At 53.4% G+C, this 17,447-nt stretch overlaps 9 protein-coding genes across 9 annotated transcripts; 6 read left to right on the plus strand and 3 right to left on the minus strand.

Moving 5' to 3' along the window:
• Positions 1–176: 176 nt before the first annotated feature.
• On the minus strand, positions 177–1,061 carry PICMEDRAFT_13423 (hypothetical protein; the record flags this gene model as incomplete). Its single annotated transcript, XM_019160057.1, has 1 exon — positions 177–1,061. The coding sequence occupies one exon, from the start codon at positions 1,059–1,061 to the stop codon at positions 177–179; it is 885 nt and encodes a 294-aa protein (XP_019015873.1).
• A 254-nt stretch (positions 1,062–1,315) lies between these two features.
• PICMEDRAFT_60406 (hypothetical protein) lies at positions 1,316–2,566 on the plus strand (the record flags this gene model as incomplete). Its single annotated transcript, XM_019163435.1, has 1 exon — positions 1,316–2,566. The coding sequence occupies one exon, from the start codon at positions 1,316–1,318 to the stop codon at positions 2,564–2,566; it is 1,251 nt and encodes a 416-aa protein (XP_019015874.1).
• Positions 2,567–2,764: 198 nt separating this feature from the next.
• PICMEDRAFT_36825 (hypothetical protein) lies at positions 2,765–3,772 on the plus strand (the record flags this gene model as incomplete). The annotated part of the gene is made up of 1 exon (XM_019163038.1): positions 2,765–3,772. The coding sequence occupies one exon, from the start codon at positions 2,765–2,767 to the stop codon at positions 3,770–3,772; it is 1,008 nt and encodes a 335-aa protein (XP_019015875.1).
• A 246-nt stretch (positions 3,773–4,018) lies between these two features.
• Positions 4,019–7,274, plus strand: PICMEDRAFT_176349 (hypothetical protein). The gene has a single exon (XM_019161676.1). It carries the CDS (start codon positions 4,266–4,268, stop codon positions 7,104–7,106), a length of 2,841 nt encoding a protein of 946 aa, XP_019015876.1. The 5' UTR covers positions 4,019–4,265; the 3' UTR covers positions 7,107–7,274.
• Positions 7,275–7,443: 169 nt separating this feature from the next.
• Positions 7,444–8,463, plus strand: PICMEDRAFT_21870 (hypothetical protein; the record flags this gene model as incomplete). The annotated part of the gene is made up of 1 exon (XM_019162229.1): positions 7,444–8,463. A coding segment is annotated over one exon (1,020 nt), but the record flags the coding sequence as incomplete, so codon positions are not given.
• A 1,030-nt stretch (positions 8,464–9,493) lies between these two features.
• On the minus strand, positions 9,494–9,760 carry PICMEDRAFT_36858 (hypothetical protein; the record flags this gene model as incomplete). Its single annotated transcript, XM_019163040.1, has 1 exon — positions 9,494–9,760. The coding sequence occupies one exon, from the start codon at positions 9,758–9,760 to the stop codon at positions 9,494–9,496; it is 267 nt and encodes an 88-aa protein (XP_019015878.1).
• Positions 9,761–10,068: 308 nt separating this feature from the next.
• On the plus strand, positions 10,069–10,950 carry PICMEDRAFT_36732 (hypothetical protein; the record flags this gene model as incomplete). Its single annotated transcript, XM_019163032.1, has 1 exon — positions 10,069–10,950. One exon carries the CDS (start codon positions 10,069–10,071, stop codon positions 10,948–10,950), a length of 882 nt encoding a protein of 293 aa, XP_019015879.1.
• Positions 10,951–11,275: 325 nt separating this feature from the next.
• Positions 11,276–14,515, plus strand: PICMEDRAFT_13429 (hypothetical protein; the record flags this gene model as incomplete). The annotated part of the gene is made up of 1 exon (XM_019160058.1): positions 11,276–14,515. One exon carries the CDS (start codon positions 11,276–11,278, stop codon positions 14,513–14,515), a length of 3,240 nt encoding a protein of 1,079 aa, XP_019015880.1.
• Positions 14,516–14,818: 303 nt separating this feature from the next.
• PICMEDRAFT_74468 (hypothetical protein) lies at positions 14,819–17,377 on the minus strand (the record flags this gene model as incomplete). The annotated part of the gene is made up of 1 exon (XM_019164777.1): positions 14,819–17,377. The coding sequence occupies one exon, from the start codon at positions 17,375–17,377 to the stop codon at positions 14,819–14,821; it is 2,559 nt and encodes an 852-aa protein (XP_019015881.1).
• Between the last annotated feature and the right edge of the window lie 70 nt (positions 17,378–17,447).

Here is a 17,447-nt window from a genome sequence, read left to right on the forward strand (position 1 = left end):
TAAGCTGTAATTAGTCCCCCGCATGCTACGGGAGTGAAAAAAAATGAGGCATATCAGATTTTTTTTTTTCCTTCTCTACTGAGAAACCCCCAATGTGGGAAGTGAAAAAAGGTATAGATAGGGATTGGTGGCTGTAGTAAGTACAGATCTACAAATGCGTATGAAGGGACCGAAACTCATAGGAGAAGCGGTATGAGTGTGTCGAGAATGCCCTCTATCTCCGCCACGGAGACGCCGACGGGGGTGTGTCTCTGGTCGGAGACGCTGGGCTGCAGTCCGGGTCGTCCACGGAACCTGAAGAGCACTGCTCGTATCAACAGCTTCTCCAGCCGTCGTAATGTATTCTGGTCCAGGCGGGAATCGAGGCGGCGCATGCGGAACTCGCCTCGGATGAGCCGTTCCAGCAGCGGAATGAAGTTGTCTGACCTGAGCGTGTCCCGGGACGCCGCTGACGTGAAGGAAGGCGGAGACGACGGCACCAGGGAGGCAGGGGTCGACGGTGTGGTCGACGCCGGAGTGGTTGTAGCTGTAGTCGAAATGGGGAGGGCCGTTGCGGACTTGCTCTTGCGACGGATGATGTGGGCGTTCAAGCTTCTTGCGAGAGTGGACTGGGGCTCCACGACGCTCGTTTGCGGCTGTCGCAGGGGCGTTTGCGGGTGCAGCAGGGACGACACGTACTCGTCGGTGAAGTCGATGTGGGCCAGTCGCAGGGCGTAGGGTCCGGCGGGGGAGAGCTCCGGGAACACGACGCCAAAGACGCCCGGCGTGTCTGTTGTGAGGAGCAGCGACACCAGTCGGCGTGTCGCCAGACTGCTTTTGAACAGTGTCTCCACAAACGACACCGTATCCCGGACGTCCTGCTTGCTGCAGCGGGTGTCCACATGCAGCTGCTGCGTTCGCTCCGAGACGAGGTGGGGCGGAACGTGCTGGTAGTCGATGAGAGAGAGCAGCTCGTGGGCAGAGGGGACCGTGTCTGCCGTGTCTGCCGGCGCATGTACCGTGGCGAGTCGCAGCTGTGTGCTGCTGCCAATCGACGACGTGTCGATGGCGAGTCTCGTCATCTGCTTGATGAGAAGAAAAGACAGAAACAGAAACAGAAACAGAGGCAGAGTCAGAGACACAGATGGAGGAACAAGAGAAACGGAGGTGGAGAGATACGAGATATGGCTTTGGCGGGGTAAACGGCCTCGAAAAATAAAAACACCCGAGGACGTGAAGTCTTATGTACTTTTGGCCTTGTCCACCACGTTCTTCCTGCGTGCCAGGAGGCAGCCATCGACCCCACTAGGACCACCACGACACTACAGCCACGACAATGCCGCTAGAACTAGTCCCCGCCGCAAGCAAAGAGGAGGTGCTGCTGTGCCAGACCAACAACTACGAGCTCTGGGGCGCCCCGTTGACGCTGGAGCAGTACCAGCACCGGGACAACATCAACTACGGGACGTCGTACATGGCGATCGACAGAGAGCAGCCGGAGCAGAGCAACGGCGCCGTCTACTTCGTGCTCAAGGACTCCGCCACGGGCGTGATCGAGTCTGCGTGTGAGATCCTCATCCGGGACTGCTGGGTCAAGAGGGCCGGGCGGCTTGTCGACGCCCGCTCCGCCGTCCTCGGCTCGGTCTACACCGTCGAGAAGTACCGCAACAAGGGCAACGCCAGCGTCATGATGAAGGAGCTGCTCCGGCAGCTGCGGAAGACGTACCTCACCGGCGACTGCGACGTGGCGTTCTTGTACAGCGAGGTCGGCGAGTACTACTCCCGCTTTGGCTACCGGAGTTTCAACGTGCCCGTGTTTGTCTTCGACATCACGGCGCAGGACGACCGCAGCACCAAGATCGGCGCCAGCTGCGCGGTCGAGTACGAGACCTTGTACATGGACTACGCCGAGGTTGCCGACGACTACCGAGGCCGCATCCGGAAGCTGGTTGAACGGGACACGGACACAGACAGCGCCGCCTTCGCCTTCGCCTTGAAGCCCACCGCCGGCCTCTTCGAGTGGTTCGCCAACCGTGCCCGGGCCATCTACTGGGCGGTCCAGCACCCGGACGCACACGCCCCGCCAGCCGTCGAGCACGAGAGGGCGTCCGGAAGCACCGTCGACCCTGCCCTCACCGTGCCCACCGGCTACCTTGTCCGCCACCCAACCGCCGACGCCCCCGGCCTCAGCTATGTGTCCTTCTACCCGGAGTTCCACACCGGCGACTGCTACGTCACCGCCATGCACGCCCACGACGTCGCCACCGCCGTCGTCCTCATGGACCTCGTTCTGAAGCAGTGCGCCGTCTGGAAGCTCCGCAAGGTCTATGCCTGGAGCACCGACGTCGGCGACTTCGACAACACCGGCAGGGACCCCTTGGCCGCCGTGGACCGCCTCCAGCACGCCTTTGCCACCGCTGCCGGGCCCAGCCCCTCCGGCTCCAGCGTCGCCTTCCGTGTCCAGGACACCAACCACAGTCTTAGCGCCATCCAGGCCTTGCACCGGACCAGCAACACCGACCCAGCACGTCCTCAAGAACCTTTTGTCACCAGATGGGAGGGCAACGGCAAGTGGTGCTGGTTCTGAAACCGCAAAAGCGCTGAGCTTTTGCGAAATGCTCAGCTCGCGGGTGCGTGGAGGAGACGAGACGAGGCGGGAGAAGGACAAGAAAGAAGAAGGAGAAGGAGAAGCAGAAGGAGAGGGGAGTGTGTAAAGCGTGTAAGAACAGTAACAGAGACAGCGGCAACGGCAACGGCAGTGAACACAGCAGAGCAGAGCAGCAGGATGTCAGTCGGAGAGGTGAATTCTGCCGGAAACAAGATCTACTCGGTGGCGAGAGTGTACGCAGACGTGAACGAGCGCAGGGCGAAGGAGTACTGGGACTACGAGCACTGCACGATATCGTGGGGAGACATCTCGAACTACGAGATTGTGTCGAAGATCGGGCGGGGGAAGTACTCGGAGGTGTTTACCGGGGTGAACGTGCTGAACAACCAGGCGTGCGTGATCAAGGTGTTGAAGCCGGTGAAGCTGAAGAAGATCTACCGGGAGATCAAGATCTTGAAGAACTTGACGGGGGGCCCGAACGTGGTGAAGCTGTACGACTTGATCCAGGACAAGGACAGCAAGATCCCGGCGTTGATTTTCGAGAAGATCAACAACGTGGACTTCCGGATCCTCTACCCGAAGTTCACGGCGAGCGACATCCGCTTCTACTTCACGCAGCTGCTCATCGCGTTGGACTACTCGCACTCGATGGGCATCATCCACCGGGACGTGAAGCCGCAGAACATCATGATCGACCCGCTCAACAAGAAGTTGAAGCTCATCGACTGGGGGTTGGCCGAGTTCTACCACCCGGGCATGGACTTCAACGTGCGCGTTGCGTCCCGCTACCACAAGGGCCCCGAGCTCTTGGTCAACCTCCAGCAGTACGACTACTCCTTGGACCTCTGGTCCGTCGGAGCGATGATCGCCGCCCTCATCTTCAAGAAGGAGCCCTTCTTCAAGGGCGACTCCAACCAGGACCAGTTGGTCAAGATCGCCCAGGTCCTGGGCACCGACGACCTCATGGCCTACTGCCGCCGCTACAGCATCAAGCTCTCCAGCGAGTACGACGACATCCTTGGCCAGTACCCCCGCAGACCCTGGTCCGCCTTCGTCAACAACGACAACAGGGCTCTCTCGACCGCCCCGCACATCGTCAGTCTCGTCGACAGCTTGCTCGTCTACGACCACCAGGAGAGACTCACCGCCCGGGAGGCCATGGACCACCCTTTCTTCAAGCAGTAGCACTGCCCCGTCTCCCGTTTCCCGTACCCTAGTCTACTATATAACACGCCTTAATCTGGTAACTATCTAGGGTCTGCCCGGCCTGTCATGCCACACGTTGTCTTTTCTCGCTGCTCGCCGCAGTTGAGCCGTTTTCGTGTCTGCAGGCGGGGAGGCTGGCAGGGAAGCCTGTCTGCGGCCGGAGCAAACAAGGTTTCGGGCGCCGGTTGTGCTTGAACGGGGGGCGGTTGGCAGCAGCACTGGATTGCAGGACAGGTGCAGTGAGAGGAAGCAATCGAGATAGTGGAGGGAACGAGAACGAGGCACAGAAAGAGAGGAACGGAAAGAAAGGAAAGAAAGGAAAGAAAGGAAAGAAAGGAAAGAAAGGAAAGAAAGGAAAGAAAGGAAAGAAAGGAAAGAAAGGATAGAAAGGAAAGAAAAGGAAAGGAAAGGACATTGTAATCCGTACATCTCCTAAAAAACACAGACAGAGAAACAGAACGTCATCCAGGCAATGGCGTCGTTGTTGAGTGAGAAGTCAGACATCACCATGAGCACCGAGTCGTCTCCCCGCAAATTGCTCCGCCACGCAGGATACAACAACACCACGGCCTTGCTGGGTTGGATAGGCTTCCACGCCGACACCGTCGTGCCCGTGACGGACCTCGGCCAGCTCGCCGACGGAACAGTCTTGCTCCGCCTGATGGACGTCCTCACGCAGCACTCCGAGTCCGACCGGTTGCGGCCCGTGTGCATCTCCGCAGACGGACCCATCCCATCGAGTCTCTATGTCCCCAGTGTGCCGTCTTCGGCAGCGTCGTCGTCGTCGGCAGCGTCATCGTCCCACTCGTCGGCCCCCGCCTCTCCAGAGAAGAGGAGACGGGTGAAGATTGTTGGCGGCGGAGCCGACGGGCGAGAGATGTCGAGGTTCCAGAAGTTGGCGAATATCGAGGTGTTCATGCACTGGCTCAACACCAGCAAAGCGTCCCCCTTCCACGGCGTCTCCAGGTCCACTGATGAAATCACCATTCGAGGCGTCGCAGCCTTGGACATCTTGGAGGCCGACGGGAAACTTGTCCCGGGTCTTTTGTGGAGCTTATTCTGGGAGTTCGTGCTGTGCCCGTCCAGAATCAGCAAGAACAAGCAGGAATTGCTTTGGATGTGGACGGTCAACACAATTGCCTCCTTTGAGAGGAAGTCGCCGAAAGAGGTCGAGTCCAGCGTGAACTTCAAGCCGGAAACGTGGAGCGATAGCGGCGGACTGACAAGGAGATTGGCCGTCTCTTTGCAAATATTACCCCCGGACAGCACCGCCTCTGTGGCGGAAGTGCTCGAAGTAGTGCACAAGACTCACAAAGTCCCGCCTTTCCTGACGCCTGACGACTTGAATGGCGGCATTGTCGACGAATGGAGCATCATCGCCTACTTCAGCTGCTGGTTTGACGTGTTTAATCTTGCAGAAGAAGCAGAAGCGGCAGATGACAGGACCGAAACTGCGGAAGGTGAGGACAAGACTGCTAAGATTAGCGAAACCATAAAGGAAGCTGCCACTCCGAAAAGCAAGGGCGAATTTTCAGAATTCTTTGGTCCAAACATCCTAAACAAGGCCAGTGCAATAGCACAGCACGACTATGACATGCCGCTCAAATTAAGAATCGAAACTTTTCTTGTCCTTTCTGCCAGAATCATTCACGTGAAGAACAACTTCTTAGCAAGACTAGAGAAGCTTCTATTGGAAATAGCCAACTTATTGGGCCAGTTTGCCGAGTATGAAAGCTACGATTACCAACAATCTCCCTCATCCAGCATTTTCAAATTCTCAACCAACCATTATAAACCTGAAGATTTGAAGTTCAAAGGAAAAGACCTTTTTGAATTGGAGAAGCAGATAACGAACACTACGGAAGAAAACGATGAACTCTCTGAAACACTACAGCAGGCAATCAAAAGCATCTCATTTGTTACCAGTTTCAGGAATTCAACGAGGCAGAAAATATACGAACAGTTCATTGAGCTGGAAATGTACAAATGCCAGCTTTCTGATATGCTGCGGATCTATGGACTACAACATTTTTCAGAACCACCTGAAAAGTCTCTTGACAAGATATCCAAATTCATCGAGCTGTTGAAGAAATCAGAGATGGTTGTCCATTCAAATGCAGATGATTACATTGAAAGGAACATTACCAAAATGGAAAAATCTTTCTACGAAAATCACTCGAGCCTATTCAATGCTTTGTCACTTGTTGAAAATGACATAGTGAACGCCAATACCATTCCTGATTTTGACCAGAGAACCAAGGAGCTGGAGAACATCATGCAAGATATACCCGGACTAAAAGAGCTCCACTTGAGAACCGTCTCTTTTTGGCATGAGCTTGAAATGGTTTATTCAAGCTTGGCACGCGGGTTTGACAAACAAAGTTACAAATCGATTATCAACGAACAAAGGTACAAGATAATTTTCCTCGAGAACTGTATTGACAAATCCATGAATTTTATGATTTCATTGGAAACACAAAAGAACGAGGCCTCCGAGGTTTTGACGATTGCGAACATCGCACAACAATACGAGAACTCCAAGGAATTGCGAGCCATCTCCGAGGACAGACGACAATTAAAGACACATCTTCTTGTACATAAGCTTATCCAGCGAAGATTCCATTTCAATAAAAACATTGATCCCATCCAGGTCTTGTTCGATAGACACGACACCGGTTCCAAGGGGTATTTGACGAAAAGCGAGTTCAAGAAGGCATTTCTCGTTGCATATCCGGGAACAGCTACTTTGGTAGGGGTCGACGAGGTCGACACTATTTTCGAAACCAGCTACGAGACGGTGGGCAAGATGAGGAGAGGAATCGAGTTTCCACAGTTCAAAGCCGTCCTAGAGTTGGGCAACAACAGCAAAGGCTCGGAGGAGGCAAACGTGGACGTTTTTGCAGCAGCATTATCAGAGGATGACTGTGGGGACGCGAAGGAGACCACCAGCATCAGCTCCACGAACAGCAACATCGACCGACTACTCCACCAGATCGAGAGCGAGAAACATTCGGTGGATCTCACTGACGACGTCTTCTACCACTCCTTTGTCGAGCTGAGCAGCAACCAAGACGTGCTACAGCCACACGACATGGACACTATCCATCTCCACCCGATGTTGCGAGTCAACGTGGAGAACATATTCCCCGACCACAACTACCGGGAGTGGTTCCAGCATGTTGACCAGAGCTCTATATACCAGGACAATGAGGATTGTGAGACTATCGAGGCCAACTTCGGTGGTCACCCGAGGGAGATTGCCTTGAAGAACGTGCTCTACGATCTGGAGAAGGTCGACTTGAGCAAAATATAGAGAACGTACTAATTATCTGTGTAACCGCAATGCTAATCCTACCGTATCTTATCTTATCTTATCTTATCTCATCTCATCTTATCCCACTCTTGCTTTGTTTACCCGAAGATGGAATAGGTAAGAGGTCACACAAGAGTGCGCGACAGCATTTTTGTTGTATCTCGGTGTGGCGGATGTGTGACGATTTTTTTTCTCTTTGAGGAAGTGGGAGGAGGAAGGAAAAGGAAGACAATATCGGGAAAGCATCAGTTACAGCTGAAGAAAAGGAGTCGGGAGCAGTGGGAAGGGCTGTTCTGGCATCGGTAAGCAAACGGATAGTCATTATAGCACTCCAAACATGTCGTTCAAGTTGAACTGGAACGCGATCGAAAAGGACTCCTTTCTTTCGTACGCACGGGAGTTGCTAGAGGAGGCATTGAACTCGGGAAAGAGACCTGCGATTTTGAGTGATGATATCAGGATTGTGGCATTGAACTTTGGCACGATTGCGCCGATCTTTCAGATCTTGGAAATTGGAGACTTGGGGGTGGATAAGTTCAGAGGGATCTTCAACTTCAAATACCATGGGGATGCGTCCATCACGGTGACGACGAAGATCAGTGCTAGTTTGCTCAAGAACTACAACAACAACATTGACAACGATTTTGATTTCATCAAGCCGAACTTCATTGTGAGTGACTGCGATTTTGACATTCCGTTGAACTTGACGTTGAGCAACTTCAAAATGAGCTCCATTATGATCATTGTGTTCAGCAAGACGAAGGGGTTGACATTGGTTTTCAAAAACGATCCGTTGGAGAACATCGACGTGAACTCGACGTTTGACAGAATCACCCCGATTGCCAACTTCTTGCAGAAGAAAATCGAGTCCCAGATCAGCGACTTGTTCAAGGAATTTCTGCCAAGTTTGCTTTACAAGTTCAGTTTGAAGTACACGACACAGTCGTTCGACCAGTTCCACAGGGATCTTTTGATTGAGGAGCAGGAAGAGGATGACAACAGAAGGAAAAACAAGATTCTTCTGAAGGAGTTGGATCCAGAAAACCCGTTTAGGATATCGCCGGGTAGCTTGATGAGGTCGACGAGGTTGTCCAGCATGAGGCAGACGTTGTCGCTTGGGAACGGGATCGACAAATTGAGCTGCGACCGGTTCAACAAGGATTTGATCACCAAGGCGTTCATGAACATATTGATCAATAAGTCGAAGAGCTACAACACCAACCGGATTGAGTTGTCAGACAAGGACTTTGAGTTTGGAGATGTCCACGACAAGCTGAACTTCATCAGGAATTTCCAGAACAGAGCGTACAGCAGGAACGTCAGCCACAAGCCGAAGAGGAGGACGATCAAGATGAATGTGAAGCCATCATCGAGGACGGCCAAGACGCCTGTCAAGAAGGGCGAGGAGTCTGCGGCGCCAAGCGTGGAGGATTTGAAGAAGGAGATATCTACCCTGAAGCTCAATGGTGCCGACGCCGTCAACGCGAACAGCGTGGGCTCGAGCAAGATGGCCCGCTCGATGAGCACGAGTGTCTTCAGCGAAATGTCGGACGTGGAGTCGACGGCCACGTCTGTGATGATGTCCAAACGTCCGTCGATGAACAAGGGCAGCCTGGTGTCGCGGGGATTGTCGTCGTCGTCGTCGTCGTCCACGTCGACAATACTGAACGGCGCCAACACTTCCGCCGTGACGCTAGAAGCAGGCGACAGCACGATCGGCGTGAACGACAGTGCCAATACCAGCACCGGCGTTCTTCGCCGCAAGTCGAACTCTGCCTCTCGCAGACCTTCGTCGTCGTCGTCTTCGTCGTCGGCCTTCTCGTCTGGACGGGGCAGGAGAACGTTCTTGCCGCCAAAGGACGCTCTCAGAATCGGCAAGGAGGAGGAGAAGGAGATCCACCGCCGAATGCTAAAGCTCGACCGCTTGGTGAGCAAGAAGTGCGAGGACTCTGGCTTCTACGACAAGCGCATGATGTCGTCCTTCCACCAGCAGCCTCGGACACAGGTGCCGCCTCCGCCGCCATATTCGCTCTGAACACGTCTTCTACGTAAACCTTTCTTGCTTCCGCTTTTTCTTTTCTTTTTGGGATTTATACACTACCGCCTTGAGACTCTATACACAACACGACTTCTACATTGACCGACACGACAGATGTGGCTGCCCCTCTGTGGGGAGACACGGGGGGCTGACCAATGAGAGCGCGCGCATTGGTCAGCAGCAGATAGACGAAGCGTTTTTGGGTGATTGATTACTTGCATGCCGGAGGGCAGGTACGTTAGGAAGGTATTAGGGCTGGAGGGGATAATATATAAAAAGCTGTGCCGGAGCACAGCGGTAGCTAGAAGATACAGAGGGGTGAGGAGCAGAAGCCACGCCGGCCGGGCGGCTAGGCGTTGAACAGTCTCTTCTGTTCGTCCCACTCGGCGACGGTGAACACCTTTTGCGTGAAGGCGTGTATCTGGCTGATCTCCTCCTTCAGCGCCGAGTTGACCATTCTGTGGCGGGCAAGCTTGTTCTTCCCAAGGAAGATGTCGCTCACGATGATCACCGCATACGCCTGGCCGCAGCCGCCAGACATGTCCTGCACCTCCACCTCGGTGGCCTGGAGTCTGTTTTTGATGATCTGCGTCAGGTCGTCGGACGTCAATGGCATTGGGGCTGTCGGGGTTGCTGTGTGGGTGTGGGCTGCTGCTGGTGGCGGCGGCGGCGGCCCGGCCCCAGCATGCTGTAGCAGATCAGCGGGGCCACCGAAGGGAAGAAAAGACCGTGGCTTGCCTGTCTGCGTGGCTCTCGCGGTCTGCGGCGCTGGAAAAACGAGCAGCGAGCGTGCGGGAGACGGGGAACCCCAGGCAAAAGGCGTTTTGACAGGCAGGAGGGACCAGACCGGAGCAGAAGAAGAGCAGGAGCAGGCTCTGCAGAGAGCTCTTGCCGAAGCAAGCACCCGAAGCAAGCACCGCAAACATGAGCGTGAGAGCATTGGAGAGCCGCGTGCTGCAGACCGTGACCAGGGCGATGGACAAGCTCTACCCGTTGAAGAACGCCGAGAACTCGTGGGACAACACGGGGCTGTTGGTGGACTCGTCGGTGCCCGACGCCGGCGACGCCGCCGCCGCCGCCGCCCCGAGGATCCTGCTCACCGTCGACCTGACCGAGGCCGTTGCCGACGAGGCCATCCGCCAGCGCTGCAACGTCATCATCGCGTACCACCCGTTCCTCTTCCGCAAGTTCAACCGCATCACCCCCGCCGACAACACCCAGCACCGCTCGCTCGTCAAGCTCATCCGCAACAACGTCAGCGTCTACTCGCCCCACACCGCCGTCGACGCCGCCGTCGGCGGCGTCAACGACTGGCTTGCCGACGGCGTGTGTGCCGGCAGCGTCGAGACCGCCCGCCGCGTCATCGTCCCCGACAAGACCGCCGTCCCCGGCGTCGGCATGGGCCGCATCGTCCAGCTCGACCGCCCCATCCCGCTCTCCGACGCCGTCGCCCGCATCAAGACCGCTCTCCACCTCCGCCACGTCCAGGTCGCCGCCCGGGCCGGCGTCGACGCCGTCTCCGTCCGCACCATCGCCATCTGCGCCGGCAGCGGCGCAGGCGTCTTCCAGAACCTCGACCCCGCCGACCACGCCGCCGTCGACCTCTTCTACACAGGCGAGCTCTCCCACCACGAGCTCCTAGCCCTCTCCGAGCACGACAAGAGCGTCGTTCTCTGCGGCCACTGCAACACCGAACGCCCCTTCCTCCACACCCTGCGCACCCGTCTCGCAGCAGAGCTCGCGCCCGTTGCCGGTGCACACGTCGTCGTCTCTCTCTGCGATGCTTCTCCCTTCGTCACCCTCTGAGACAACTTTTGCTTCTCTTTCCACCCGTGTACATGTATAGGAATAGCTTCCTCGACACCTCCGATAAGCCTTAGATAAGAGAAAAAGCCGTTTTGCGACGATCGGCGCGCCGATCGTCGTTTTTGCCCCTTTTTCAGGCCGCTTTGAGCGCTGCTGAGCCGGCATGTGTTGCAGCCCGATTGACCAGCTATCGGAAACAGGGTTGGACAAAGACAGGGGGTATTGTGAGGTGGCAAAAACGGGACATTGGATGTTGGGGGCAGCACAGAGGCAGTGTGAAGACACAGGACGAGATAGCAGCAACGCAGGGAGCACAGACGATGAGATGGATGCGAACAGCCCGAACAATGCAGCGACAGGTCAGGGGTCAGACCCGCAGAGACCGCAGCCACGGATGGTTGGAGGAGGAGAGGCCGAGAAAGGGGTGGTGAGGGGCGTCGGGAGAGCAGGGAGCAGCAACAGCAGCAGCAGCAGCAGTCTGGCGAAGGAGGGCGAGGTTCGCAAGGGCGGCGGGGGCGGGGGCGGGCTGCTGAAGCACAAAAAGAGCAGAGGCGGGTTTCTCCTGCACCACCACCGGAACAAGGACGAGGAGGAGCCGGAGCAGGGGACGCCGACAGGGTCGCCTGGCTCGTCGTCGTTCTTCCACATCCACCACCACCACAGCAGCGGGGCGGGTGCCGGCGCCGACAGCCACAGCCAGCCGTCCCGGCACCACCAGTCGCTGGCGAACATCCTGCCGGGGTCCCGGGCCGTGCGCTCAGCCAACATGGACAGCACGAGAAACACGTCGTCGTCGTCGTCGTCGCCGCCGGTGCCCCACCCGAGGATCGAGCACAACACCAACTACGGCCCGCACGAGACCATCATGATGAACCGCTCCGCGTCCACGCCCTTCCCGTCCAACCCGCCCGCACACCTGCACTTCCCGCACCACATCCCGGCCGACGTGGCGGCGCCAGCCGCCGCCTCCATCAACTCGGCCAACACCGCCGCCAGCTCGATGAAGAGCTCGGGCAAGAAGATCTTCAGCTTCACCAAGAAGGCCACCCGGCTAGCCGGAGACCTAGCCTTCGGACGGTTTGAGGACACCATGGACTACCCCACGTACGCCATCCCAAACTCACCCTCGCACTCCTCACAATCCTCTTTTGTCCAGCCGCCGTCCCGCTCGAGCTCCCACTCGAACTCCCACCCGGACTCCCCTTCGCAGTCGTTGCACTCGCAATCGCACTCGCAGCTGCAGACGCAGACGCAACCGCACTCGCAATCGCAGTCTCCTTCCCACCAATCCCATTTGCCCCAGTTCCACCCGCAAGTCCAGCGCCAGAAGTATCAGAAGCAGCAGTTGACGATCGAGTATCATACCAAGATGAAAAACATCCTGTCTTTGACCATGAACCACAGCATGTCCTTCTATATCGACTTCCTCCGTTTTTTCTTGAAGTACATGGACGATTCGGAGTTGGATGATCCCTTCCTCTACTCCGTCACTAGAAACTCGTTTTGGAATACCTGGTACATCAAGTACTTGAGGTCGATCAACGAAACTCTTGATACTCGCGCTTCTTTACTTGCGGAGAAGGACCAGAACCAACAGAAACAACAGGGAAACCAAGGAAATGAACAGATTTCAGTTTCAGATAGCCTATGGAGTGACTCCCATGACCGAGTCTCAGCTTCAGACCCGAAGTTGAATTCAGGAAGTAACTTAGCTTCTACCTCGACTTTTGATTCTCAGACTTCCTCGAATTCACCAGATGACATCAAAAGTAAAATTGCTGAAATACCCTCGATCGATGAAATCGACGCGGAGATTTTCCAAGATCGAAAAATGGTTTTGCTTTTGTTATGGCACAACCAGATAATCAACAGATTGTCCAACCACGCGTCGGTCATCCACAAGTTGTTGTCCAGCCATGCGAAGAATTCTGAGATTTGCATTATCACCTCAAATCGACTTAAACCTTACCAGTCTACTCCAGGAAATGCCTCTTCCAAGTTGAGTAAAAATCACATTTCACCAGCACATTTAGAACTTATCGATGGCTGGCAATTGAGACATGATTTTCCCAACTATAAAGTCAGCCTTGTGAACATTTCCGACAGATTCCAGGTTCTTTTGGACCTGAAAAATTCTGCATATTTACCAGATGACTTGCAGCAACAATATCCGCATTTCAATGATATCAGCTTTCTTACAGAGGATTTCATCAACTCAAATGTTAAACCGAAGGAAAAGGCATTTCTGTCAGATTATTCTTCATTCACTGCACCTTCCATACACAAGTTACCCGTTCGTGATGAATCTCAAATCCTGGTTTATGCCCCAGATTTCACGAGATTAATCTTCAACGAGAATGACGTCAATATGGGTTTGACAGAGTTTGAAAGAGTCCTCAAACCTGGCGGCTCTATTTTCCTCATACTATATGATGTCCTTTCATTCAAAAACACTTATACGGTCAATACTGAACACGAAGTTCGATTAGGAGAGTACATTCAAATTTTCATCAACAATGAAATTTCAAAATTGTCTAAACTGCCTAACTTAAGTCAGATCATTATTAAAATCTTGAAGGGTAAAAGTTTCAAGAAGATTAAATACGTCAAGCTGGGGATACCTGTCATTAGCTTCAACGAGCAACAGCATGATTATGATGAAATTAGTGAAAAGATTTCACAGGAGCAAATGCACCAAGCTCCTAAGAAGGCTTCTGCCGAACCTGACATTTTGATTCCACGTCCGAAAGCTGGTGACGAAAAGGATGCAGATGTTGGAACTGATTACGATTATTCTGAAGAATCTAATACAACACTCATACAACCTGTCTCAAAGAACAGAAATGCTACATATGTTAATGTCAATTCTCAAAATCAGAAAACTGACAGCGCTGCATCTGGTAACACTCGGCATGCTGCTACATCTCCATTTGAAAATTCAAAGTCAAACCAACAAAGACAACAACGTGAGAACCGTCATAAGCACATCCACGAAGCTAAATCGGCGAGTCGAAATGGAAGCCCATATGCGCCAAATCCAACAAACACGTTTGACAATGACTATGAAAATGATGTTCATTATGAACATCGCCATGAGAAGGAAAATCTAGGTGATATTAGCGATCAACCGATAGCCTCATTATACTGTATGCTATCGTCGTACATTGATTTTTTGAGGCTGAGTCAAATTGTTGATCTTCATTCGTGGATGTCAGATCCTATAAATGGCCACGTCAGAAACAGCGGTTCCTTTTCAGGAGTTGCAGGATTGACCGAAACAACAGTACATACGTTGAGACTATGGCTTGATTGGAAATTGCATGGGTTTGAAGGAGAGATGGTGAGAAAGATAGTATGCGAGAGAATTAAGGAAGGTAACATAGACAGAGAAGGTCATGATGTGGAATTAGGAGTGAAAGTGAAGATACACGATATAGGGAACTTGGAGAAAAGAGAGAACCCCCTAATATATTTTGATGACATTAGTCAGGATGTTTTCAACGATGGAATCTTGGCTGGACTAGATTCGATAATGTTGGTAACTGCAGAAAAGGGTAAAACCTAATTCTTTTCATTTGTCGTTGGACTAAGATTGTGGATTATGCAGTTTATGAGGATAGATAGCATGCCCATTCCCGTCAACGCATTTCCGCAAAAGTATGTAAGTAGGTAGGTATGTGTATGTTTGACACTACAAATACTAATATAGTTTACTTTTTTTTACCATTCTCAAAGCGATTTAAATAATTTTTTGATAAAAATGTCTTTTAATTTACATAGTGTCCTGTAACTTTTTCGTTTTTTTTATTGGCCTTTGATATTGCACATAGTTGCCAATACCAATATTATTATTGTCCATAGTATACAATTAACCTTTTTGTCCAAGCTTCAAGAAGTCCATCAAATCCATTTCTTCGTCAAAGCCTGCGTTGCTATTATTGTTATTATTATTACCCCGATGACCATTGTTCATATTATTACTACCATTGCTGTAGCTCCCGTTGTTGCTGCTACCGCTGTTGTGTCTGTAACTACTGCTATTGCTGCTACTATAGTTAACAACATTGTTAGGGGTGGATTTCACGTTGCCCCTACTGTCGTATACACGACGTTGACCGTGGTCAAACATGTGTAGATTCCAATTAACGTCGTTTGAACTCTCTTTCAATTTCAACTTAGAGTCGACTGCATTATTGTCGTTGATGAAGGATCCAAAGATTGGGTCCAGTTCTCTATCCTGTTTTTGCCGCCCCGCAGTGTTGGATGGACTCGAGCCGAACGACCATGTACGCCAGGATAGATGCGAATTCCTCCGGCTCCCAGAGGCACCGTTGACGTTGCTCCTGTTTGAAGAAGACAGCGAGCCACGAGCCCCCCAAGTTGGACTAGTGTCCATATGGGTTGGGTTTGCGGGTGTCATAGATAGAGAATTTGGCTTAGATCTAGGTCTCCCCATAGAGGAATGATAATTGACACGCTTTTTCCGTTGGGAGGAACGACTTGGAGAATTCGAATTGAGGAAGTCTTTCAGGTCCACCTCTTGATCAAATTGGTCGTTGCCATCCTCATCATCATTACTTGGTGTGTATCCTTTGGAGTTAGGCCTAGACATAGAATCGGTATCCTTCTCTTCTTCAAAGCTTCCTAGGTGACGCCCATGCAGGTAGTAACCATCGTCCTGGTCATTTCCGTGAAGAGTGAGAGTCTGTGAGTTGCGTCCATACGCAACTCGGTTGGAGAAGCTACCCTTTTCCAACTCCAAATCTGCTGACTCGACACCTTCGGAATCATCCGAGTAACCTCCATAACCTGGCAACCATGAGACACGGCGTCTCCAGCCGTGCGACTGGAGCGAGCTACTATCTTGGGAAACAAAGGGAGACATCCCACTTATGTCGTCGACACCCTTGGTCAGCTGCCATGGCTTTTCTCTTAACAAGAACACCAAGACGTCGACAAAGCAGTTCAGAGCCTGGAAAATGGCGCTTGGGGCAGTGGACCACAGTGACTCGGTTCCTGTGCGGATTACCTGGTAGTGGTTGATAAAGGGCAATAGCCACAAGATGATGTAGGAGATCGGGTAGATGAAGATGACCTTCATCTGGCGCATGATCTGGGACTTGCGGGTGGCAAACCGCTGCATGGCCTCTTCGTAAAGCAGGTTCTGAATCTGCTTGGAGATCTCCTTGTTCTGCACGTTGGCGAAGGATGAGTTGAGTCTGAGGATCTCTGAGGAGCTGACGTCATTGCCGACGCCGTTGTTGTTGCTCCAGTTGACGCTTTCGTTGATGATGGACTCGTTTTTCAAGCGCTCGATGTTGGCCAGGTCCTCGTTGGTGGTCAAGCCGTGGCCGTGGAGCTTGGCGGAGATGCGCACGTCGGGGAAGACGAGCATGGACAGGAACTGGAAGATCTTGTACCAAACAGAGTCGCCGAAGGTGTTGAGGAAGACGTCGTTGTCGCTGTCGCTGTCGCTATCGTCGTCGTCGCCATCGTCACCGTCGTCGGCTCTGCTGTTGCCCGCGTTGCTCGTCTCCGAGTCGAGGTCGGGCCTGGCGGCCCTCTTCTTCATGCTCCGCGAGACGCTTTTGAACTGGGACATCACGTAGACGTAGATGGAGATGTAGATGAACATGATCAGGACGACAATCACGTGTCGGAGCGTCCAGGAAAAGTACCACGGCCCGGTCCACACCCGGAAGAACGACCAGTACACGTACTCCTCGTACGGGTTTTTGATGTAGAAGCTCACGGAGGAGACCAACACGGGGAAGAGAAACGCAATGAGAAGAACGCTGTAACGATGGCGGTACAAGCCGCCCTCGGAGCGGCGTCTGACGCCGGGGGGCGCCGGGCCCCGCTCTGCAGCGTCGTCGTCGTCGTGCTTCTCCTGGGCGGCCCTCCGGCCCAGCATGTGCTGTGTCCAGCGGACCACGCCTGTACTGGCGAGTCTGTGTCGGAACGGGTGCTCGTCGCTGGCGTCGACGTCGACGTGGAGCGTCGTGGCGATCCAATGGATCAGCTTCTGCTTCACCTGCGTCAGCTGCGGGTTGAAGATCAACAGCGCCATGTGCACCGCAAACATCAAGATCACCACGTCGGCGCCCTCGATCCCAAACACCGTCAGCCAGCCTATCCCCTGGATGAGCGCTTTGTTGTGCGACGTCACCCGGTTGAACGACACGCACGAGAACACCAGGATCGACGTCGCCTTGATGAAGTCGAACGCAATCAACAGCAGCACAAGGTAGTGCCGGAAGTGGCGCCGCGTCGGATGGATCATTCCAAAGAAGTACACGAACACCAGCCCCAGCAGGATCGACACGCCTGACGACGAGATCGAGCATATTCGGATCTGTTGGATCTGGTGCAACGACAGCCGTTTTTCGTAGATCGTTTCCGCCACGTCTTCTGGCACCGGCGACATCCTCAGCAGCAGCGTATCTGTGTTCTGTCGCTGCGGGCTGCCCTTTTCTTTCTCTCTCAAGCCTCTGGCC

This window comes from Pichia membranifaciens (assembly GCF_001661235.1).
Source record: "Pichia membranifaciens NRRL Y-2026 unplaced genomic scaffold PICMEscaffold_6, whole genome shotgun sequence".
NCBI classification, from domain to species: domain Eukaryota; kingdom Fungi; phylum Ascomycota; class Pichiomycetes; order Pichiales; family Pichiaceae; genus Pichia; species Pichia membranifaciens.

What these genes read in the sequence shown, in the direction of transcription:
- PICMEDRAFT_176349 (XM_019161676.1), top strand. Translation starts at nt 4,266, where the DNA reads ATGGCGTCGTTGTTGAGTGAGAAGTCAGACATCACCATGAGCACCGAG.